We start from the raw sequence: 25,309 nt of genomic DNA, 5'->3' as shown, positions 1-25,309 counted from the left end.
TCATATTTCAAACAAAGGGCCCAAGGGAACTGAAAAAAGAATTGATTTTTATGACAGCATTACAGAGACGGTTGAAAGGCATTACTTAACCTGTATATTAGGAATGTTCTGTGTCATATACAAAGATGAAGAAGACACAGTCCCTGTCCTCCAAGGCACTTACATTTTAGTAAGAAATACAAACAGGTGAGCAAATAACATAAGGGAATATGATAGGTGCAGAGTATGGATTAAACTGAGCTTCATAACCTTAGCCACAGTGGTTAAAATGAACACACTCGCAACTCGTCTGTTTGGGTTAAAAACCCAGCTCTGCCACATTTTAGCTGTTGGACTTGGGCAAGTTTATTTAACCTCTCTCTGCCTGTGACCTTTCCTGTGAAATGGGGATAGTTATCAGGTTGCTGCTGAGTCACAGGGTTGCTGTGAGCATTGTCAGTCAGGAGATGCAAAGCATTTAGAACTGTGCCTTGTACATAGTAAGTGCTCACTAGGGATGAACTATTTAGAAGTCTGGGCTGGGTGCGGTGGCTCATGCCTGTAATCCTAGCACTTTGGGAGGCCAAGACGGGTGGATCACTTGAGGTCAGAAATTCAAGACCACCCTGGCCAACATGGTGAAACCTCGTCTCTACCAAAAATACCAAAATTAGCCGGGCATGGTGGTACGCACCTGTAATCCTAGCTACTTGGGAGGCTGAGGCAGGAGAATCACTTGAGCCTGGGAGGCGGAGGTTGCAGTGAGCCAAGATCACGCCACTGCACTCCAGCCTGGGCAACAGAGGGAGACTCTGTCTCAAAAAAAAAAAGTCTGGACTTCTGTTGATTTCAGAGAAAAGATACATTCTCACGAAAAATCATTTCTTATATTAGAAAACAGCACTCTAAAACAAACTGTCAAAAAAGCTTTGGGGATTTCTTTCCCATAACTTCCTTGCATATAAAGAAAATCTATTCTTGGCTAGGTATAGTGGCTCATGCCTATAATCCCGGCACTTTGGGAGGCTGAGGCAAGCTGATTGTTTAAGCTCAGGAGTTCTAGACCAGCCTGGGCAACTTGGCAAAACCTTGTCTTTACAAAAAAAATGCAAAATTTAGCTGGGCATGGTGGTGCATGCCTGTAGTCCCAGCTACTCTGGAGGCTGAGGATGGAAAATGCTTGAGCCTGGGAGGCAGACATTGCAGTGAGCCGAGATTGTACCACTGTACTCCAACGTGGGCAACAGATGAGATCAGACCGTCCAGTGAGACTTGGGTGCAGGAGTAGGTATTGCTCCAGTGGTGGAGCCCATACTTAGGCCTCCACCTGGGTAGAGGAAACAAAACAAAAACCACAAAAACTATTCTCATCTGTATAGCAATGTATTAAGACTCTACTGTATACATGGCCTTATGTTAGGTTCTGGGTGTAACAAGTGATGGGTATAAAACAAAGTCTCTTATTTCCAGGAATTTATATTTCAATGGGGTGGAAAGGGGCAGTGGAGAATAATAACCTAATTCAGGGTGTTTTTAGGGAACTGGGAAGGTGCTAACTAAATGTTATGGAAGTTTAAAAGAAGAAGAGCAAAGGAAGACGGCATGGGTTTTGGCAGGGGGACTTGGAGGCATCTTGGAGGCCGAAAGAGGGGTATATCAAAGAAGCGGCTGTAACTGGGGTCACAAGAGTGGGATATGAATGTTAGGCAGGCACGTTTGGAATCATCATAGAGATGGGCATTGAATTAGCAGGAATGGAGGAGACAGCACAGAGAGAATCCACGTGGAGCGAAAGGTGGGAAGCAGAATCTGGTGGAAGTATCAGTGGTGTGGGCAGAAGCCTGGGGCAAGAGGCTATAGTGTGAGTGGGTTGAGTGAAAATAGCACCAACAGGTATAGGCCACTTTTTCTTAGGAAATGTGGGAAAAGGAGGGTTGAGCAAGGGTCTTTGTTTTTCTCTGATATACAAGAGTCAATTTAATGGGGTAGACCTGCCACCCGAGTCCTGTTCAGGTATAAGTCTGGTAGTTGCATGTTCAGCACTGCCCAGTCCTGAGATAACAGGAGTATCTTAGCAGTATCTCTGGATCTCTCCCACCAGCGAATAGGGTGCTGCTGTCATGCCATGTCTGCCCTGGGAGCTAGAGCATCATGCTCCACCTTCCTGGTTAACTCGCACTGGGTATGGCCTCCACCACTGGAGCAATGCCTACTCCTGCACCCAAGTCTTGCTGGACAGGAGCCCTGGCCTCTTGCCTAGATCCAAGTCAGCATCCTGTATCTGTTATAAACCCCCTCTCCATAGCACTGCTGTCTACTATCATGTCCATTCGCTCAGCTTATCACTCAGATCACAGTAGATTGCTATGTTCTCTTGCATTTGACCATCCAGACCACTGGTCTTTCCTGAGTCGGTGAATCCTTCAGCTTCAGTGAGCTCCCCCAGCATATCCCCATGCAGGTGCTGCTTCCTCTTCTCCACACAGTGGGGACTCCTGGCAAACTGTGCCCCTGAAGTTGTGCATCTACGATAGTAGGCAGGGGGAGGAAAGCAACGCCAAAAGGATTAAAGATGCTGCTGAGAGAGGGTAGTTGGTGGCTCAAAGTCCCCAAGAAGCCAGGGAAAATGAGCTCTGGTGTGTGTGTTTGCCTCATTACAGGAAGACACACTTCTTTCCCTGAGATAAAATAAAAAAAGAGCTAACAATAAAAAATCCTTCAATGCACTACACAGGCTCTTCGCTGAGGGTTTTGCTTGTATTATTGTATCTAATACTCATACCAGCACTATTACTGAGGCTCTAATATCACCCCCATTTGCAGATTAGAAAACAGAGCCTGGAGCAATTCCATCACTGCCCAAGGCCACACAGGTGGTAAGTGATGAAGCTGGGGCTATAATCATGGCCTGACTCGGAGCTCAGGCCCTCAGTGCGTCCCGTTGGGAAGCGTGTGTGAGTGAAGATGCAGGAGTCTGAGCTGCAGGAGCAGAAGTTGAGGGGCTAACGTTGAATGCCTCAAGGTCGTAAAGGAAAGGAAGTGAGATCACCTCCAGAGACTGGGCTTGGGGAGTTTAGTCATCTTCGTAGAACTTAACGGGAGTAGAAAGGGTTGGAATGGCCACTGTGGGATAGTCAGGGGAGTTGACAACTTGACTACAAAAAATGCTGGACGGCAGCAGGGACCCAGCTGGTGCTGCATAATGTGAATTTTGTAGTGGAACCCATGAATGCAGTTTTACGAGTCTATCCAGCAACCTTTTGCCGCCCACTCATGTAGGACCACAGAAGAGCTGCAGTGCCTTTTGCTCACTCCCTAGGACTCCACACTTGATTCTAAGTCCGGAAGAGCAACATCATGCGCTGATGCATGGAGCCATCTGCAGAGAGCGGGTGGGGGCGGATAATGGGATCCCATGGGGCCAGGGATGGGCCAGGTGGGAATGATGGAGGCTTGAGATGGGAAGAGTGGAGAGTTCACTGCCGAAGGGACTGACCGCAAGGAGGCCTGCGAAATCAGAATGGGACCTGGGAGAATTGCGATCGGCTGGCAGGCTGGAGTGAAAAAGGAGCCGTTTGCAAAAACACATACGTCGATGTTCGCACATCATAGCAGCCTAGGAAACAGCCACTTCCCTACTCATCTAGGGTGAGTAATAATTTGTGTCAGGCAAGAATAAAGGAATGCTGATTTCATTCTGTTTACTACCAAGAAAACTGGGGGCTGTTCAAGCTGGTAAAACATTGGCCCTGGTACAGGTCTGGTGTTTACTAATGGGGTTGTATTACAACCACACTCCGCTTTCCAAAACAGCACCCTCAGGAGAAAAGAAGTCAAGTCATTTTTCTTAGGAGGCAGAAGATTTAACATTGCTTAACAATAACACTTAACATCACTTAGCCCTTAGCCTTAGGCAACCTCATAACTACCAAGTGCTGGGAATTGTCTTTTTCCTGTGCTGGCCAGCGCTCTGGCTTTATTTTGTGAAACGTCATTTAGCCTGGCAGTGGGCTGCACGGGCCTGCTTTGAAGATGACAGAGTTCCATGAAAGCACTTGACCAGAGCTCCTCACCTACTCCATGTGCTGTGGGGCATTTTCTGTCTGTGTCGATGGCTCCAAATTTGGCATAGAAATCAATGTTACTGAATTGTTCCTGAAAACTACTGTGAAGCATCGCACAAACAACATAGGAACCCAATCAGTCAGCAGTGTATTAAGTTCTCTATAAGGTTGGCCACCAACTTCCTATAGATGGATTTATTCCTATTTTTAATTAAAAATTTAACTCCATAAATATTTCAAACCTCCCTGCTTCTGTGATGAAGAGGGATCCGGTGCCGACGGAGATGTGCTCGCCTCACTCTCGTGGCAAAAGGAGACAGCAGTGGAGCTGGTGTGATTCAATTAAGTGGACAGTAAAATCTCCAGGGGGAAAGACAAGAAAACCAGGGTAAATGTCACTGGCACTCAGAGCAGCATCTGCATACCTTTTCAGAAGCCAGCAGTACGTCTCTGGCCTCTGCTTTCTGCACCTCATTAGTTTAATTTGGAGCCCCCCCACCCGTGGACCAGGGAGCAATGCCTGGGAGGGAGCTTTGCATCTCCTCTTTAGATGTTGGGATGCGGCATCCCCATTTAAAAGCCACTGCCAGGGGTCCCCCTTGCATTTATCTGAGCCCTATTTATTTTCCACCATGGCTGCCTCTGGTTGCCAGGTAGCTGCAAAGGTCTGTTTGCACGTGCAACTAATTGTTCTTACCGTTGTGTATGTGGGTGAGTGAACTTTTTACCAGAATTATTTCCAGTTTGAGATGCTTCCCTTTCAGCTACAGTTTTATTCTGGGGCTGGCGGGATTTTGTCAATTCATACATTCATAAAGAGCCATAAACAGCATAAATGTATTATCTTTGTCAGAAAACCCCCACCACAGTGTTTAATCCTAAAATATACTTGTTTAGAGTCAGCCATGAGTGAGCATTTCAGGGATTAGTGAAAATAAACAAGAGTTGGAAATTCAGAAGACTTTAATAATTACAAACAGAAGCATTGGTTGTACTACCGTAAAAGGCTGATTTGCTTGACTCCTTTGCTAATAGTAGAGTCCTGAGGATGGACTGGGACTGTGCCTCCAGTTTCCATATTCTCAGGGCCTGGTACATACTAGGTGATCGCCAGATACGTGGTGAATGAATGAATGAATGAGTGAAATTTATAGAATTTTAAATGCTATTTCTATGCCTTTGAATTGTAACCAAAAACTCCATTTCTGCACTCTGAGTGCAGATTGGTCAGGAAGATTTTAAACTGTTTCCAGTTTTCCTTTTTTTACTCTCCCTCATAAGAACATTCTATTTTCCATCTGCCTTAACCACAATTTCCATATACTTCAACAGTGGAAGCCGGAAATCTTATATGTGAAACAAATTTTTGGAAACTACTTCCATTTTTAAAATGAAACAAAATGTAACCATCCCTCGGAGATGATTCCCCATTCCTTGGGGGAATGGTTCCAGGACTGCACCTCCCCTACCCCGGACCCCGACCTCAGATACCAGAATCCACAGATGCTCAAGTCCTTGATATAAAATGGAATCGTATTAGTATATAACCTATGCACATCTTCCCATACACGTTATATCATCCCTAGATTACTTATAATACTGAGTACAATGTAAAGGCTATGCAAATAGTTGTTATACTGTACTGTTTAGGGTATAATGACATGGAAAAAAAGTTTGTACATGATCAGTACCATTGTGACTGTCTTTTTCTTGGATATTTTCGATCTGAGGTTGATTGAATCCATGGATGTGAAACCCATAGATACTGAGGGCCAGTTGTACTAAACCAAGGAAAATAGAAACAGGAAGCTAATCACAAATAAGAAAAACTTACGAGACAACATCTATTAAAGAAAAGATAACAGGAAGATAAATAAAATATAACTTTATAAAAGCTTTAAAAATATTGCATTTTGGGTGTCCTACCTAATCAGGACAAAATAGCTTCTCTGCTAGATTTGAGATTTTATTACTTTTGAAAATAACATACTATTTATAAGAGCAGATGGTCACTTTGGCTTTGCCTGTTGTAATGTTCAGGGTGTTCGTTTTGTAAAATCACACACAGAGGTACAGTCAACATACAATGTCAAACAGTCACTCCAACTCTGAGTTGGCTCTTTAACAGCTCAGCTTTGATAAAAAAGCAGCTCTACCTGGGGTCTTTCCCCCACCCCTTTAAAAGGCAATATTTGAGAACATTGCAACTTTCTGCCTGGCATTAACCTTACTTTGTTTCTCTTTTGGATACATTAATTCTTACACTCTCACCTCACCTAACTCCCATGGTAGCTGGACTGCATGTACTCTTGGAAAAGCTGTTTCTTTGTCATGTGCTACTGATAGCAAACTAAAACTCTTCTTCATCTCACCAATAACAGCATAAGTTTTGAGAACTGTATCTCATTTTCAAGGGTGTTGAGTTACAGTATGAGTGGATCATGTCAGGCCAGGGTGGCCCAGAAAACTTTTCCCATGCAGTTCTTTCTTTCCTTCACTGGGTCTGTGCCTCTCAGCAATATTTGCTTATTGCCTTGAGAACAAGGTCAGATTCTAAATCAGGCAAAGAACACCTTCCTAAGTTCACATTTCTTTCCTGCTTCTTAACATCCACATGAAACTCCAAGCTTAAGACTGGCCCGCCATTCCTCGTGGGTAACTCCTAGGACAGAGGATTTACTATTTGTCTCTATGCTTGGTGCAGGATGTTCGATACCATTTTTATAGCAATGGCTTAGGGTTTCCATTTAGTATCCAATATTCTTGCTGACACGTTCAATTGCAATGATATACTGTTTTCTCCCCTTAAAAATAACCCACAAGTGTTTCAATTATTAGCACATTTGTGAAGATGGAACTAGGGCTACAGCAGACGGCAGCAAGGCAAAATTATAACATATTCCCTATTTCAAAGCCAGATTTCTATTTAATGTAGACTTCTCTAAAGACTTCATTTGTAGGTGAGCTGGAGATGGGATCTCTGTGATCTACCTGGGTAAGGATGCGTACTGCCTCTCCATCCCTTCAAAGCGGAGGTTGTGTGCATTCCCATCTGGACCCTTTCCAGGCACCTGTGGAGAGAAAAGTAATTAGAGATGAAGATCCATTATACACCCTGGTTACTGCAATGCATCTCGAAATTATAATCAGTGCACAAATGCTGTTACTGCCTGCCAAAAATCAACCATGGAAAAGCAAGCAAGAACTCCGCATTGCTATAGGAATTGATGATCAAGCCACAAACATGGCATTTAACAACAAAGTCACTTCTTTCAAAAAAGGGTCACTGTCAAACTGACTCCCTCATGTCCCCATGCCAGGAATATTCTGTAGGATGCTAGACCATTTTCTTCTTCTTCTTCTTTTAAAAACCGATTTTAGTTTTTAGAATAGTTTTAGGTTTACAGAAACATTGAACAGGTAGTATAGAGACTTCCCATACATCCTGTACCCAGTTTCCCTCTTATCACTAGCTGACGTTAGTATGGCACATTTCTTACAATTAATCCATATTGATACATTATTGTTAACTAAAGTCTATAGTTTATTTAGATTTTTAACTAATGCTATTTTTCTGTCCCCAGATCCCATCCAGTATGTTACATTTAGTTTTCACGCCATTATAGTTCTTCCTGGCTGTGAAAAGACCATATTTTTAAAAGCACCATTTCTGGCTGGGTGTGGTGGCTCATGCCTGCAATCCCAGCACTTTGTTGGGAGGTCAAGCAGGGGGCAGATCACCTGGGGTCAGGAGTTTGAGACCAGACTGGCCAACATAGTGAAACCCCGTCTCTGCTAAAAATAAAAAAATTAGCCGGGTGTGGTGGCGCACAGCTGTAGTCCCAGGTACTCAGGAGACTGAGGCAGGAGAATTGCTTGAACCCAGGAGGCAGAGGTTGCAGTGAGCCCACATCACGCCACTGCACTCCAGTCTGGTTGACATAGCGAGACTTTGTTTGTTTGTTTATTTATTTTGAGACAAATAATTAAAAGCACCTTTTCTATAAAACCTTTCTTTACTAACAGGGGTTGCTGACAATCAACTGTCTACTCCACAGCATCCATGATGCCCCCTCTGACCACCTTGAACCTCAGTTCTCTCTCTTACAAATGGCCACCCATAAGTATGAAGTGTTTTCTTTTTTTTTTTTTTTTTTGCTATTTTTTAATTTTATTATTATACTTTCAGTTTTAGGGTACATGTGCACAATGTGCAGGTTTGTTACATATGTATACATGTGCCATGTTGGTGTGCTGCACCCATTAACTTGTTATTTAGCATTAGATATAGCTCCTAATGCTATCCCTCCCCCCTCCCCCCACCCCACAACAGTCCCTGGAGTGTGATGTTCCCCTTCCTGTGTCCATGTGTTCTCATTGTTCAGTTCCCACCTATGAGTGAGAACATGCAGTGTTTGGTTTATTGTCCTTGCGATAGTTTACTGAGAATGATGATTTCCAGTTTCATCCATGTCCCTACAAAGGACATGAACTCATCTTTTTTTATGGCTGCATAGTATTCCATGGTGTATATGTGCCACATTTTCTTAATCCAGTCTATCGTTGTTGGACATTTGGCTTGGTTCCAAGTCTTTGCTATTGTGAATAGTGCTGCAATAAACATATGTGTGCATGTGTCTTTATAGCAGCATGATTTATAGTCCTTTGGGTATATACCCAGTAATGGGATGGCTGGGTCAAATGGTATTTCTAGTTCTAGATCCCTGAGGAATCGCCACACTGACTTCCACAATGGATGAACTAGTTTACAGTCCCACCAACAGTGTAAAAGTGTTCCTATTTCTCCACATCCCCTCCAGCACCTGTTGTTTCCTGACATTTTAATGATTGCCATTCTAACTGGCATGAGATGGTATCTCATTGTGGTTTTGATTTGCATTTCTCTGATGGCCAGTGATGATGAGCATTTTTTCATGTGTCTTTTGGCTGCATAAATGTCTTCTTTTGAGAGTGTCTGTTCATATCCTTCGCCCACTTTTTGATGGGGTTGTTTTTTTCTTGTAAATTTGTTTGAGTTCATTGTAGATTCTGGATATTAGCCCTTTGTCAGATGAGTAGGTTGCGAAAATTTTCTCTCATTTTGTAGGTTGCCTGTTCACTCTGATGGTAGTTTCTTTTGCTGTGCAGAAGCTCTTTAGTTTAATTAGATCCCATTTGTCAATTTTGGCTTTTGTTGCCATTGCTTTTGGTGTTTTAGACATGAAGTCCTTGCCCATGCCTGTGTCCTGAATGGTAATGTCTAGGTTTTCTTCTAGGGTTTTTATGGTTTTAGCTCTAATATGTAAGTCTTTAATCCATCTTGAATTAATTTTTGTATAAGGTGTAAGGAAGGGATCCAGTTTCAGCTTTCTACATATGGCAAGCCAGTTTTCCCAGCACCATTTATTAAATAGGGAATCCTTTCCCCATTGCTTGTTTTTGTCAGGTTTGTCAAAGATCAGATAGTTGTAGATATGTGGAATTATTTCTGAGGGCTCTGTTCTGTTCCATTGATCTACATCTCTCTTTTGGTACCAGTACCATGCTGTTTTGGTTATTGTAGTCTTGTAGTATAGTTTGAAGTCAGGTAGTGTGATGCCTCCAGCTTTGTTCTTTTGGCTTAGGATTGACTTGGCGATGCGGGCTCTTTTTTGGTTCCATATGAACTTTAAAGTAGTTTTTTCCAATTCTATGAAGAAAGTCATTGGTAGCTTGGTGGGGATGGCATTGAATCTAAAAATTACCTTGGGCAGTATGGCCATTTTCATGATATTGATTCTTCCAACCCATGAGCATGGAATGTTCTTCCATTTGTTTGTATCCTCTTTTATTTCACTGAGCAGTGGTTTGTAGTTCTCCTTGAAGAGGTCCTTCACATCCCTTGTAAGTTGGATTCCTAGGTATTTTATTCTCTTTGCAGCAATTGTGAATGGGTGTTCACTCATGATTTGGCTCTGTGATTGGTGTTCAAGAATGCTTGTAATTTTTGTACACTGATTTTCTATCCTGAGACTTTGCTGAAGTTGCTTATCAGCTTAAGGAGATTTTGGGCTGAGACGATGGGGATTTCTAGATATACAATCATGTCATCTGCAAACACGGAGAATTTGGCTTCCTCCTTTCCTAATTGAATACACTTTATTTCCTTCTCCTGCCTGATTGCCCTGGCCAGAACTTCCAACACTATGTTGAATAGGAGTGGTGAGAGAGGGCATCCCTGTCTTGTGCCAGTTTTCAAAGGGAATGCTTCCAATTTTTGCCCATTCAGTATGATATTGGCTGTGGGTTTGTCATAGATGGCTCTTATTATTTTGAGATACGTCCCATCAATATCTAATTTATTGAGAGTTTTTAGCATGAAGGGTTGTTGAATTTTGTCAAAGGCCTTTTCTGCATATATTGAGATAATCATGTGGTTTTTGTCTTTGGTTCTGTTTATATGCTGGATTACATTTATTGATTTGCATATGTTGAACCAGCCTTGCATCCCAGGGATGAAGCCCACTTGATCATGGTGGATAAGCTTTTTGATGTGCTGCTGGATTTGGTTTGCCAGTATTTTATTGAGGATTTTTGCATCAGTGTTTGCGATGAACTGTTTTCTATCTAGTGTTGGTCTTTATTGTTTTTGTCCCTTCCTCTGTATGTCCTGTGTTTACCTCTCTTGGAGTCTTTTCCATCAGCCTCTGAGATCCTAAAAGGCAGTGACTGGCCCCAGTAGGTTTTCAATACTGTGTGTTGGTTTCTTAATGAAAAGATATTGTATCTCATCCTTCTGTAGCTATCATACCAACTAAAAACAGGATGAACACATAACAGGTATTTAAAAGTTAATTTGTGACTGATTGATTCCCCATCTGTTCACCTCAACACACTTGGTATCACATGGACCACTCATGTGCTTGCTTTTACTCTTGGGTATCCCTCACACATAGGCATGGAAGGAGTAAATAGATAACTTGGACTATCAGGTGGGAAGGAAGAGATTTTGCCAGTAAGCACAGGAAGGAACTAACAGTGTCAAGGTCAGTAGGGAAAATTTTTCTAGGTGGTACTCAACCACCTGGAAGTTATTTTCTTCTTACCAAAAGTCCCAGCTCTCCATAAAACCACCATTCCATCCCAGCTTGTGCAGAGTGTATATATGGGGTTGGGGATATGGGGAGAGATGTTATAAAGCATGTATACACATGCACTTAGATTAAGAAAGATTATTCTTGGTGTTTAATTATTGTGGGAGGATCTTTAGAGTGTGCCCTATAAAACCTCTTTATATTTCATCAATAGGTGGAACAGGAGACACTGGGGTTATCTGAGAGGGCAAGAGTCCAGTGAGCTGCTACGTAGGTAGGGATGGAGACTGTACATCTTTAAAGCAATCACAGACAGAGAGATTGAGAATTCTCTGCAGTAGGATAAAAGCCTTGGTTTAAGGTTCTGAACTTTCTACCAAAACCAGAGGCAAGGATGGTGACAGACGGGATAAAAAAAAAAAAAAAAGAAAAGGAAGAAGTGAAGGACAGAAACATTGTCCTCACCCATTCCTACCTAAGGTTTGCTTTCTTGTGTTTTTAAACTGTTTCTTATGGAAAGAGAATTCCTGCAAATATCAATACTGTGCTGAAGGTTATTAATTGTGGTTGTTGGAAAATCACTATGCTTATGTATCCATAGCATAGCTCTGGAGATTCACACTGAACTTTTTCTTGTAGCTATAAAGTTCCAAGTTAATAGTTTTAGCATTGTTATCCAGAACTGTCCTGGCATAATGATAATAGCAGTCAGTATTCTGTTGCCTTGAGGAGACCACATGCCTGTTACTGTTCTGGTGCCTCGAGGAACAGATTATGTGTGTATACATATATATATATACACACACATAATTATATGTATTTATAACATATGATTATGTATATATACATACAAATATACATATATACATACAAATATACATATATACATATAAATGTGCATATATATGTATATTTGCATGTATATACATATATGTGTTTATATATAGTATACATACACACCCCTATTAAATATACCCAACAGCATATAAGATTGTATGAAATGTAAGGTGATCCTTAAGGGATTTTCTGTCTTTTTGGGAAAACAGCATTCAAAATGAAATAACCAAAGAATGAAATAGGATAATGTATTATCAAGTGCCATTCAGGATGTTATCAACAGTAGCACAGATGAGGCCTGGAGGTGTCAGGAAAAACTTCATGGAAGTACCAGAACTTGGGCCAGTCTTCAAAAGATAGGCAGCAAGCTTGCACATAAAAAAATTATTCTGTCCTTCACTAATTGTGTATATCTTTGTATGTTTCTCCATTGATACTGCAACATCATTAATGCAATCATTCACTGTATTCAAAGCAATGAAGAAATCCAGTGGGTCTCCTCATGGAAACAGGCCTGCAAACAATTATGGTACAATGAGATCACTGGAAGTCTGAGGAAGGAGGCAGTGGGAGTCCGCAGGAACAAATTCCAAAGTCCACCTGGGAGAGTTGAAGACAGCATCATATCGGTGTTGAAGCATCATCTCAAACCTGAATATGAGTGAGGAGTTTTTCTGGGGCAGAAGGGTGTAGGAGTAGTAGGATAAGCCATTTAAATAAAGAGCACAAAAGTGAAAAACCATGGAGGCATAACAAAAGCACTGTGTCTTCAGGGAATTTGAAGATTTCGCAAAGGTAGAAACAAGGCATGAAGAAAAGAGCACTATTAACTAGCAACTATACTACTGTTGCTACTACTGTGGCTATTACTGTTACCACCACCACTGCAATGTTTAAAAAGAAACTAGTTTTTAGAGCAGTTTTAGGTTCACAAAAAAATTAAGGCGGCATACAGATTTCCATATAGTCCCACCCCTATACAGGCATAGCCTCCTTCATTACCCGCATGCCCACCAGTGTGCTACAACTGTTCCACCTCAGTAACCTACATTGACACATTATAATCACTCATAGCCCATAGTTTACATTAGGGCTCTCTCTAGGTGTTTGGGTTTGGACAAATGTATAATGGCATGTATTCATCATTACAGTACCATACGGAGAATTTTCATGGCCCTAAACATCTTAAGTGCTCTGCCTATTCATCACTCCTTCCCCCAGGTCCTGGTAACCAATGATCTTTTTACTCTTTTCATAGTCAATTCCAGAGTGTCGTATAGTTGGTATCACACAGTATGCAGTCTTTTCAGATTGGCTTCTTTTACTTGGTAATATGCATTTAAGTTTGCTTCATGCTTTTTCATGGCTTGATGGCTCATTTCTTTCCAAGGCTAAGTAATATTCCAGGGTCCAGATGTAGCACAGTTTATTTAGTCATTCACCTACTAAAATGCATCTTGGTTGCCTCCAAATTTTGGCAATTATGAATAAAGACGTAAACATTTATGTGCAGGTTTTTGTGTGGATGTCGGTTTTCAATTCCTTTGGGTAAATACTAAGGAAGGTGATTGCTGGATCATATGGTCAGACTATGTTTAGTTTCGCAAGAAACCACCAAATTGTCTTCTAAAGTAGTGATACCATTTTGAATCCTGCCAGAATTCAATGAATGAGAGTTTGTGGTGAATGAGAGTTCCTGGTGTTCCACTTCCTTGTCAGCATTTGGTGTGGTCAGTGTTCCCAACTGTAGCCATTCTAATAGGTGTGTAGTCATATCTCGTTGTTTTGCCATTTCCTTGATGACATGTGATGTAGAACATCTTTTCACAGTCTTATTTGCCATATGTATATCTTCTTTGGTGAGGGATCCATTGAGGTCTTTGGCCCATTTTTTATTTAGATTGTTTTCTTGTTGAGTTTAAAGATTTCTTTCTACATTTTGGATACTTCATTATCAGATGTGTCTTTTGCAAATGTTTTCTCCAAATCTGTAGCTTCTCTCCTCATTCTCTTGACAGTGTCTTCCACAGAGCAAAATTTTTTAATTTTAATAAAGTTCAACATACTAATTTTATCTTTCACAGATCATGCCTTTGGTCTTATATCGAAAAAATCATCATCAAACCCTAGGTCATCTAGATTTTCTTGTATTTTATCTTCTGGGAATTTATAGTTTTTAAGATTATTCTTGCCATAACTTGGAGAGTTCAGTGAAGGTCTGAGCCAGAGATTGTAAAGCATAAACTAGAGGGTTTTTCAAAGGATGAAGACAAGAGAGTATCATTAGGATTTCAAAGAGGTAAGATCAATAGGATTGACTGTGGATTAAAGGGAGTGATGTATTTAGAACAATGTCCAAGTTTCTGAGCTTAGCAACTACATGGTTTTGGTAATACTCACCAAAACAGGAATAAATGAAGAACAGATTTTGGAGTAGAGGTGGGAGGAGGGAATATCTAGACATATTAAATTGACTTGAGACATTCAATGGAGATGTCTGATCATTGAGTATAATGGTTTGCAACTTAGAGAAGTCTGGACTAGAGATGTAGTATTGGGAAACGTTCAGCATACAGATGGTACTGGAAAGCTTGGAAAAGAATGCCTAGGAAGAGTCTGTAGGGACCAAACAAAACAAAAGACAAATGAGAAGAGAGAGGAACACTAATACTATTCTTAGGAACACCGTCATTTAAGGGGCAGACCAAAAACACTGAACCCAGGAGGAAGTCTGAGAAAAAGTAGTTGGTTCAGAAGAAAACCAGGAAAATGTTTTATTGTGGAAACCAAGAAAAGAATTCCATGAAGGGAGTGTTCAACAGTGTCAAAACAGTCAAGAGCTTCAGTAAGACAGGGACTGTGTGTTAGTGCACTTCACCCAATCCACCCTTCTTGTAGAGTGTCACCTTGAATTACAGAGCCTGGAAAGCTACAACCTACCTTTCCCTGGATTCCCTTGCAGCCAATGTACTGGCATGATTTAAGTGAGGCCATAACATTTGGGAAATAGAATTGAGGCAGTGGCCATACTTCCACTGTTTATTATGGCAAGACTGACTAAATGAGAGCTAGACTTGGTTTTCCTGTGGCAGCTTTAGCAGCTGTAACATTGCTAGTTTAGGGAGTGAAATGTAACTTTTATAGTTGGTCTTAGAATTGGTGGCAGGAGAGGTGGCTTCCTGATTGTGGCATCTTCCTAATCAAGGTGGCTCCTGATATGAGCATTGTGTGGCTCTGCAGTCTAAAACTTCCTATGTAGAAATAGCAACAGCTCCCCCAGTAGCTCAGTTCTGGACTGTGGCTTGGAAAAATCATTCCTGAACCTTATCCAAGAATTTTTTCCTTTAACATCCCTTATGGTTCTATAAGCTCATTACTATGGTATAATAAATTTATTCTCTCTTAAGCTACAGTAGATGTTGTTCTCTGCAACTGAACAGAGACCACTATAAAGTCTGCAAAAATATTTTTTGGAATCGGCAATGAGATGGTGATTGGTGGTTTATTGAGAGTGATTTCGGTGGATTGATGGGGAGAGAAAGCCAGACTCTCTGGTGCTGAAAACCTTTCTAGTTTTCTAATAAATAACCACTGATTGTACTGTCTTATGCTGTCACGCTTATGGAATGGGATTAATACTTTCAAATATGTAAACATGTATTAGTGTTTCCTAGGTAGAGTAACATGTGAAGTACCATAAGACATAGAGATGAGAAAAAGTCCTCTCCCTCAGGGATACAATGTTAGTTAATGAAAATGGTGGGGATACATTTCTGTTCCATTATCAAAAAAAATAGATTTAATCATTTTTTTATCCCTTAAATGATTATTGTCAAAAACCACCCAAAAATGACCTCTGTTAACATTTATAAACACATACATATTTTAATGGCATACACAGCTGTTTTGTCATCTGTTTGTTATTGACAGTTTTGTATGCTATTGAATATATTTTAAAACATGATTTTTAATGGCCATATAATATCCCATTATATGGAGAGATCATTCATGTAATCTCCTATAATTTGATCAATGTTTAATACTCTGGTTAGAAATGGTGGCAATATAGATTAGTGTGTTGGGTACAAATATTATTACAAAGAGCTGCAAATGGAGGATAGGAAATTGCAGATAGAGGGTTGCTAAAGGGAAGCCAATTTTAAGAAGTTGTGGTTAAGTCCTTAGGAAGTCAGACGACTTGAAGAGGGAGTGAGGGAGAGAAAACAGACACAGGCATTTATAAGCTCACTTCTCATTTTTCTCTGTGCTCAACAAGGCTCAGAAATATTCCTGCTTGAAGAACTCCTTATTAGGTAATTTCCCTCATCACAAAAAAATAAGGTCAGCAGCTTCGATCCAATTAATTTTTTTTTAAATCCCTTCATCTTACTTGGTATCATGCAGGGTTTTTTTTTTCTTTTTAATGTAATGACCTAAATATATGTCTGATAGAAACAATCTTGACTTAAGCCATAACAGAAATCTAGCCTTTTACACAACAGTGTAACGTTAGAACTTACGCCCGAATTTGGGGCATATTTATCTTTCTTTTACTGATATAGCTCAGGAAGTGAAACTTCAGAGCGCTTATTCAAAACAATTTAAAGCGCTCATACCTTGGTGCGTCTTGCACGTGGTGACCCTCTTTGGCTGGATTATGACAGGCTGTGACAAGCCTATCAGGAGCGCTTGGTGTTTGGAAGGATGTTGAATTAAGGTGCTTTTAGTCCATGGGAGTTCCCCCAATTTCATTCACTCAATGCCTGCTGCCGGCTGGGGTGTTAAGAGCCTTGTTAAAATAAAGTTATTAGTCTTTTCTCTACAAAAGCAAAGAGCTTGCTGCTTACATTCATGTTCCTTAAATTAGTATGTATTTCTAGCCTGGCACTGCTAGAATCAGCAGTTTCATAAAGCAATATCCTAAAGAGGCCATTTAACCTCCCAATATTCCCCATTTGTAGATTAATGGCAGAAGAGAAGATATAATGCCTTTTCAAACATCTTTTAACAATTCATTAAAAATAGAAGAATAAATTACACAAGATTTTTCTGCAGATGTCTGCTGATGAAAAGCGGAAACAATTCAAAATTAACATGTTTTCCAGTTTCTATAGGTTAGGACACATTTTTGCCAATCTTGTAATTTATGTCCTCTAAGCCAATTTTCCTGAGGAAATTAAAAAGCTGCTGTGATGGAGAGGCCAAGCAAAGTTGCAATACGGCTGATTCACCTATATATAACATCCTCATTTACAAATATGTCTTACTTAGATCCATTACAAAAAAATGAGTTTCATGCTGCCAGACACATCATAAGATTAAGATGCAAAGTATAAAAATTTAGATGCCATTTTAGGAAACATGCCTTTCATTTCAAGTTGGTATCATGACAGATATTTTGGAGCAGTGTTCCACATTTCCAAAAGCTTTCTTCTAACTCCATTGCTCTTACCTAGTTATTTGGCTGGAAGGTGTTTAAAGGAATCAACACAATAAAAACTTCTAAAAAGTTATAAACTTGGCTTTCAGCATCTTCTAATATTAAGATTTTTGCTAAAATGCTATATGTTTCTAGGGGAACTAAGCGAAACGCCCTATTTAAACAAAACGAAACTCATCAAAATAGGATATTTAATTATTTATCTTCAGCAATATGTGGTATAATATGCCTGAGCTACATGTATTTACAAATATGTTATCCAGAGAGGCGAAAGAACACACACTCATTCAAACTATTGTTTCTGAAGAGTTTGTTTTCTGTAATTTGATTCCAGTAATTTTGTCAAATAACTGGGTATTCAGCTTATAGACTAGTCTAGAACATCTGCTAGTTTAAAAAATACAGCAAATAAAATATTTTAAAAATAACTCTTGGATAAGTCTTTTAACCATTCTGTGCCTACATTTTCCTTCCTTGTAACATGTCAGGGTTAAAACAGACATCCTGGAAGTCCCTTCTAACCTGTGCACATTTATAAAAGTTATCTTGCATCATTTCCACATTTATGTTGACCACTAACACCTCATTAATATAGTAACTGTGTGCAGGCACATGATGATTTTATAGCAGAATGACAGAGAAAAGCAATCTGCAAATTATGAAATTATAAAGTATTTATTGGGATTTAAGCATGAAATCTTATGGTAGCACCATCCAAGTACTAGCTGCATGTACACTGGGCTATGGCATCTTAATAACCTGAACTGTCTCTGTTATGATTGTCTTAGCAGAAAATAAAATCAGACATCTCCTGCCAGCTCTGTTTGTGTCTGGGCCTAAGATACAGTTACCATAGAAACTATGATTGTGGATACAATTTTACAAATTTGGCTTCATCTATCAGATGCACTTGTGTGTGTATGTGTGTGTATGTGCACGTGTGTGTATGTGCCTTGCCAACAAGCTCGAAGAGCAAACTCTGGCTCTATGTCTTTAATTAAAGAGCCAGACACCATTCCTCATTTCCTATCCCCCATCTGTCTACCTACAAATAGAGATATTGTAACACTGACTAAAATGTAAACTCATACTTGAAAAAAGACAAAGGTCTGATGAAAAGAAAAAAAAAGGCATTAGGAAAAGCATTCCTAAGAAATCTGTCACCTGTCCTGTATTCTCCAGGAACAGAGTACACAGGAATTTGATGTAATCTTAGTGACATTAATCACTAGATGCTAATATCTAGTACTTACTAAATTTGGTTTCTAATTGTTTCATGGATGTAGTCCATGAATCATTTACACCTGGCTGTTTTGTTTTATTGTACACTCTGTGACAGTGTTATTCACTCATCCCAAAAGAGACAATGCTAACCCTCAAACTATGTTCAATTCTTAAATGATATAATAGTTCATATTATTTCTTATACTATCCCTTTTAGCTGATAAACTCTATAAAGCATATTCCTTGACCAAGTTCTCTAGCATATTTTAGGTATACTTCCGTTTATAAAGACCAAACATAGAGATAAAATATTCAGCTTTTCCAAATGTTTCTTTTTTCTATTTCAGCCAGTGGGCAAGTTCTGGTCACTTCCATTTACAATTACTAGAAAGAAAGGACTCTCTAGAACACTCCACTATCAGTATCCTGAGTTGCAATCAGTGCTACCATTTCCATCTCTGCCTCATTTCACACATGAGGAAATGGGAGTTCAGAGATCAAGAGACTTGCTTAAGGGTCACACAGTGGCAAAGCCAGGATTTGAACTGAGATGTGTCTGACCCCAAAGCAACATTTCTCCCCCAACAATGCTGCTCATATGTTGGCGGTGATCATATAGTTACTGTCACTCTGTTTCCCAAATGAAGAACTGAGATGAAGGACTGGAAAGTTCAAATGAACCTATGGTGGTGATGCGATGGGACGTGTAAAATTGTCTGTGACTGTAACTATTCTCAGTGTGTTTGTGGTCTTCCTAGCCATATCACTGAACTCCAATGGCCTAGTAATATTTATTTCTTATAGCTGGAGGCATTAATATTTGTAGATATACTAATTTTTTGGTATAGCAAAAACGTTTCCTAATAGATATGTGTTATAAAAATAGCCTGGTTTATGTACAGTTTTTTTTTTTTCAGTTATTCATACATGGTGTCAGTCTATTAATTTGGTTTACCTAAGATCTCAGATTGTAAGCTTCCTGAGTGCTAACACAATGCCTCCTTTTGGCACCATTGCATTCTCAAGGCCTGGCATATCATCTTTGTATCACTCTGCTCATTAATATTTATTGAGCCAATGAAATAGATGTCTCAAACATCTACGCAATGGAAGTTAACAGAAAGAATGAATCAGATTCCATGCTAGATTTTTGGTCCAAACCTGTTAAGTCATAGAAAACATATTATCAAAATGTTTTCAAGGGAGTTTTACCCTCATGACATCTGTTTTATGGTTACGCCTTATTAAGACTGCCACATTTCTTTGGTTTACATAGTCCTGGCTTTTCATATTCCTTACAAAATCAAAAATAAACTATAAATAGTCTAACAATTTAGATTTGAACTCGGATCTGGAGTATAAATCAAAACCATTTGTAATCTAAATTATGTAATGGCTTAGCGTGAGGAAAGATTCCTATGAGCTCAAAGTAACAGTGGACTAGGAGAGGAACCGTATACAAGAGGATGAATTACTGAGCACACAACTACTGTTGGATGGAATGGCTACCTCATTATGCAGTGTTTACTGGAGTCACAACATTATCAGACCTGTCCTGCCATCCATGCTGGAATCAGACAGGCATTTTCCCCAAATTTATACTAACCAAATTATTTTGTGATGACTGCAGCAGCTGAGTTCAAGTTCTAGAAAGATGAATGAAGATAAGTTGAGGAGAAAGGAAGAACTGAACAGATAACCTTCTGAAAACTGATGTTCTTATGTCAAAACCTGGTTTGGAAAACCAAACCAAATAAGCACACATACATACATACATACAAACACACACACACACAAACACAAACTACTGAATAGTTTCCTGTTAACTAGAGAAAAAAAACTCAGCCTCTTAGTCTGGTATGTAAGACCTTTAGTAACCCATAGCAACCTAACTTTCCAGCTTTATCTTGTCCTTCTTATGCGTGCCCAGTGATCTTATTGATCTTATTAAGAATTTTATGGATCCCAAACATATGCCTTTTGTTTTTTTTTGGAGATGGAGTTTCACTCTTGTTGCCCAGGCTGAAGTGCAGTGGCACAATCTCAGCTCACTGCAACCTCCGCCTCCCGGGTTCAAGCTATTCTCCTGCCTCAGCCTTCCAAGTAGCTGGGATTACAGGCATGCACCATCATGCCCAGCTAATTTTATATTTTTAGTAGAGATGAGGTTTCACCATGTTGGTCACGCTGGCCTGGAACTCCTGATCTCAAGTGATCCACCCACCTCAGCCTCCCAAAGTGCTGGGATTGCAGGTGTGAGCCACCGTGTCTGGCCAGCCAAACACGTGCTTTTTTGCCTATGTCAGGATATCCGTTTCTTCAGTTTTGGTAGCTCTGCCTATCATCAGGTTAGTGCCATAAATATGGCAGGGGCTTAGTAAATGCTGATTGACTGAATGAATGAAACAAAGAATATTGTTCTGATTGGCTGTACTCATTGCCACGAAGAGAAAAAAACAGGTGGATAAAGTAGTAGATAAAAAAAAATAGGCCGGACACGTTGGCTCACGCCTGTAATCCCAGCACTTTGGGAGGCTGAGGCGGGCAATCAGTTGAGGCCAGGAGTTTGAGACCAGCCTGGCCAACATGGCAAAACCCCGTCTCTACTAAAAATACAAAAATTATCTGGGCGTGGTGGTACATGCTTGTAATTCCAGCTACTTGGGAGGCTGAGACAGGAGAACTGCTTGAAGCCAGGAGGTGGAGGTTTTAGTGAACCAAGATCATGCCATTGCATTCCAGCCTGGGCAACAAGAGTGAAACTCTGTCTTAAAAAAAAAAAAAGAAAAAAAAATTCTGTGAGCATTAAAACACTCAAACAGAAAAGGGAGCCTGGAAAAAGGGGTGTAGATAGGGAAAGAGAAAAAAACCCAGAGAAACAGAGAAAGGTTGCAAAAGAGAATGGAAACTATGAAAACAAGCTAGATTATGGCAGCCTACTCTAAATCTTAGCATAAGGTAATTCCTGTCCTAAATTTCTTTCCATTAATCAAATTCATGGATCAATCAGAATACTTCATTTCTCTACCAGCATGGGTAACACAGACTTTGCTCTTCTGATTACCTGTATATATAGCATGTTACTTTCAATGTCTTTAAAATATGATTATTTTAAGTCAACATTTAAAGGTAGATTTGATATAATCATTTAATTGGGCATTGATTCATCCACACAGAACTCATTACTGAATTCTTCAATTTCACCAACATAATTTCCTTCCAAATTATCTTTTGTCTAGAAGCTGGAAGTGCAAGTCCTGTGAAAACTTTGCCAAAATTAAAAGCTTTTAGATTTCTAATGCTGACTGAACACAAACCCATGGAAGATTGTTGAAGAATAATGCATGCTTGCCAACTGCCAGATATGACTGCTTTTCGCATAATTAATGTCATTCTTGCTGCTCAGGTACCATTTCCATCCTCTAATAATTTGCACTAATAGAGGAAGTTTCTGCAATAATTTTTGCATGCTGAAAAACCACCGTGGCTTCTACACACCTTTTTAATCAAAATAATGACAATGGACAAAGGAGGTTGGTTAGAAATATTACTGCAACCCCGGGTAGAATTTGCTTTGTCATTGTTTTCAGTCTCAAAAACCTGTCCAAAGGGCTCACTGCATTGACTGTTTTGATTTCAATAGCATTGAACCATATGAATTTATACCCAGAAGAGAAAAATATATAAAATGAATGTGTTGGACAATTTTTCTACCAAAAAATGTGAAAAGAGAGTATTTTTTAAAAAGGAAAACCAAAAGATGAGCAGATGCAAATATAGGCCCAGGTCCCGTGAAATATGATAATTGTAAAATACTTTAAGCTGCAGCTTCCAGTAAGAGGAAGTGATAGACCAGCTGCAAATCATAACCTCAAACCTGCCAATTCACAGTGTTGTTTTTTTTTTTTTATTATGCTCTTGCAAAATCAAGAACTCTGCTTGGGATATAAACTTATGCAAATATACAGCAAGCAACAACAACAACAAAAAATCAGCCCAAGTGTCTCACATGAACCAAGACATAGATGTAGCATGATGGTGCCGCACAATTCACATGCCGTGGAGGAGGACACAGAGTCCGTGGTTAGTTGGGTTTCTAGGAACCCTCTCCCAGACTTCCCTGTAAGCTGAGTAGTGATACTAAAATGAGGAAAGTTTGGATATAAGGAGAGAACTGCTGAGTCTTTTCCCCTCTGTTCCTGAGTTACTTTCGAACTAGTGAAAGGCTACATCAAAGCCTCATACTTCTTTGGCTAAGATGGCTTTGAAAAAACTTCACCTGAGTCACATCTAACCGTACTTGGCCGCTCTGTGAAGTCCACCTAGCGGAGATCTGAGGATGCCACTTGAGCAGAACACGTTTGCTCTGTGCAATGACCTGGGGGAGGGGTGGGGTTCGGGTCTGGAGACTGTGTTCAGTGATCTGATCAAAGCTTCAGAACCGGATATCTAAACTACTGAGGAAATAATACAAAGGATACTTCAGTGTGGGTTTTAGTAGCCATTGTTACAAAACAGCTGGTCATCAGTTGTGACAGCTGTGCTGCTACTTCGTGAACAGTCTGGCAGGCACTGGGGAAAGGACAGAGTGACCAGCAACGGCTGGCTTTGAAGCTTGGATGCTGATGGGCCCCGACCATGGCCTTGGAGGGGCTGTGCACGTACCTGCTCTAGAGGGTGATACCTAAAAGGTTAAACAGATTTTCAAACTACTTGTCCTGTTTTTAAAATGTGCTTGCTGTCTAGTTCCTACATACATATGAAATGAGTGATATATCATCAGATACTGTATTCATACGGAGTTTTGCAATGATCAAAGCACGTTCTCAAACATCATCTGACTCAATCCGCAACACTATCCTGACCAGGACAAAGGCAGGTGTTGTGAATTCCTCATAAGACTGTTTCACTCAAAGAGAATGACACAGCAGGGAGGGTAGGTCAGACAATCCTAAAAGCACCATTATTCCTAATGCATGTCTGATTCCAGCATTAATTCTAACTGGAAACTGCATGAAAAGTCTATAACTGAACACCCAGAGGCGGTGGTCTCAGGCCTGCACACAGTGTGGCATAGCGGTTGGGTTTGAATTCTGGCTCTACCACTTACTGACTTTGTGATCTTGGGCAAGTTAAATTTTGAGCCTCATTTCTCTCATCTGTAAATGTGATTAATAATACCCACTCAGATGATTGTTATGAGGATTAAATGATATGATGCATATAAATCACATAGTACATCTCACATAGTCTACCAAATGTCGGTAAATATTCATTCTTACTATTGCAGTTACATTGAGTCTGACCTTTCTATTGGTTAAAAAGCAAAACAAAATAAAAATACAAAAACACTTGGAGAGGATTTCTTCCCTGCCCTATAGAACTCATTTCCACGAACCCTCTGAGCAGATCTGGCTTACAGAGCTAATGGAAGCTTCTTCACTGATACTATTCTGAAAACGGTATTGGGAAAGAGAGTGAGGAGAGAGAAAGGAGAGACAGACAGACAGAAAGGGAGGGAATTATGGAGGGAGAACTCTTACTTTCTCTTATGAAAGCGTCTCTTTTTTACACTATATGTATACCAGATGAGTGGCTGGAATACGACACATTTAGAAGGATATGTGTGTGTGTGTGTACACACACATGTAACCATCTTGTTGCTTACAGAAACTACTCAATGCCTACAGAAGTCTAATTCTTGAGCATGGCATCCAAGCCTTTCACAATCTCCAGTCATCATTGTCATTCTCATCAGTATCACCATCCTTCATCCCTATACACTCTCACATTTCCTTACGTTGGTTCAAGCTTTTTCCTCTCCCCATCTCTTCCATCACCAGGTCCTCTGGGAAGCCTGTCAGACAGAACTATTCTCTTTTTATTTTCTGAGAGCCTTCAGTATGTCTTTGTAAATAATACTTACCTAGACTGTTATAAGGAGGTGGTTTGTGTTTTTGTTTTTCCTTCTCTGTTGGATCATCAGTGCTTTGAGGACAAATAATCCTGCTTTATTCATCTTTGTAATACTTCTTATCTAACACATGCTGAATAAATGATTAAAAGAATAAAGCATCAACTAAATGAAAAAAGTAATCTTGAAGGTGAGCCATAACATAGGCAAGCAGAGAAACAAGTAATCCTCAACTACCCACAGAAAACAGACTTGGATTATCCTAGCTGGGCTACCTCAAGGTGCTATTAGCAACTGAATGCAATGCTCTAATTCATGTGGGAACATTAATTCTACTGAATGAAATCAAGAAACAGTATTTGTGATTTAGGCATGTAACAGTGCAAATATGAAATATGCATTTTATTACATTATTGAACAGTGTGGGATCACACATAAATACCAGGACCATGTGTGTGTAGTCCTAGTGACTGGATGAGGAGAAAATGACAGCTGGCTTCCTTCCCAGGGCACAACAGGTTGTGTGCGCAGGTAGCGAGTGAGTCCGTCTCCAACTACTGACCTCGATCATTTTGCTATCGGTCCATTGGTGGGTTTTCCTAAATGAGTGCAACCCCCAGATTTAGCCCTGCAGTCTGGCGGAAGGCCCCTTCATTGTGTTTTCAAGTCTGAAAGCATCCTCAGTGTCTGTGTTCAGAGAGATGCTCATCTAACTGCAGTTCTTCCAGAGAAGCAAAGGTACAGAGTCTGAAGGGGAAGCATCGTGTAGCAAGGGGTC

General features: G+C 40.1%; 1 protein-coding gene across 1 annotated transcript in view; it reads right to left on the bottom strand.

Annotated features, from left to right (window-relative positions):
* The window catches only part of PARD3B (par-3 family cell polarity regulator beta), a 1,081,037-nt gene that overhangs the window by 60,159 nt on the left and 995,569 nt on the right, over nt 1–25,309 (bottom strand). The window contains exon 22 of the mRNA XM_030803127.1: nt 7,035–7,114. Within this exon, the coding sequence (XP_030658987.1) occupies nt 7,035–7,114 (80 nt within the window). The remainder of the gene's footprint in view (nt 1–7,034; nt 7,115–25,309) is intronic.

The sequence above is a fragment of the Nomascus leucogenys genome, chromosome 22a (genome assembly GCF_006542625.1).
Source record: "Nomascus leucogenys isolate Asia chromosome 22a, Asia_NLE_v1, whole genome shotgun sequence".
Lineage (NCBI taxonomy): Eukaryota > Metazoa > Chordata > Mammalia > Primates > Hylobatidae > Nomascus > Nomascus leucogenys.
Note: the sequence above shows the minus strand (reverse complement) of the source record. Positions and strands in the feature narration are given on the sequence as shown.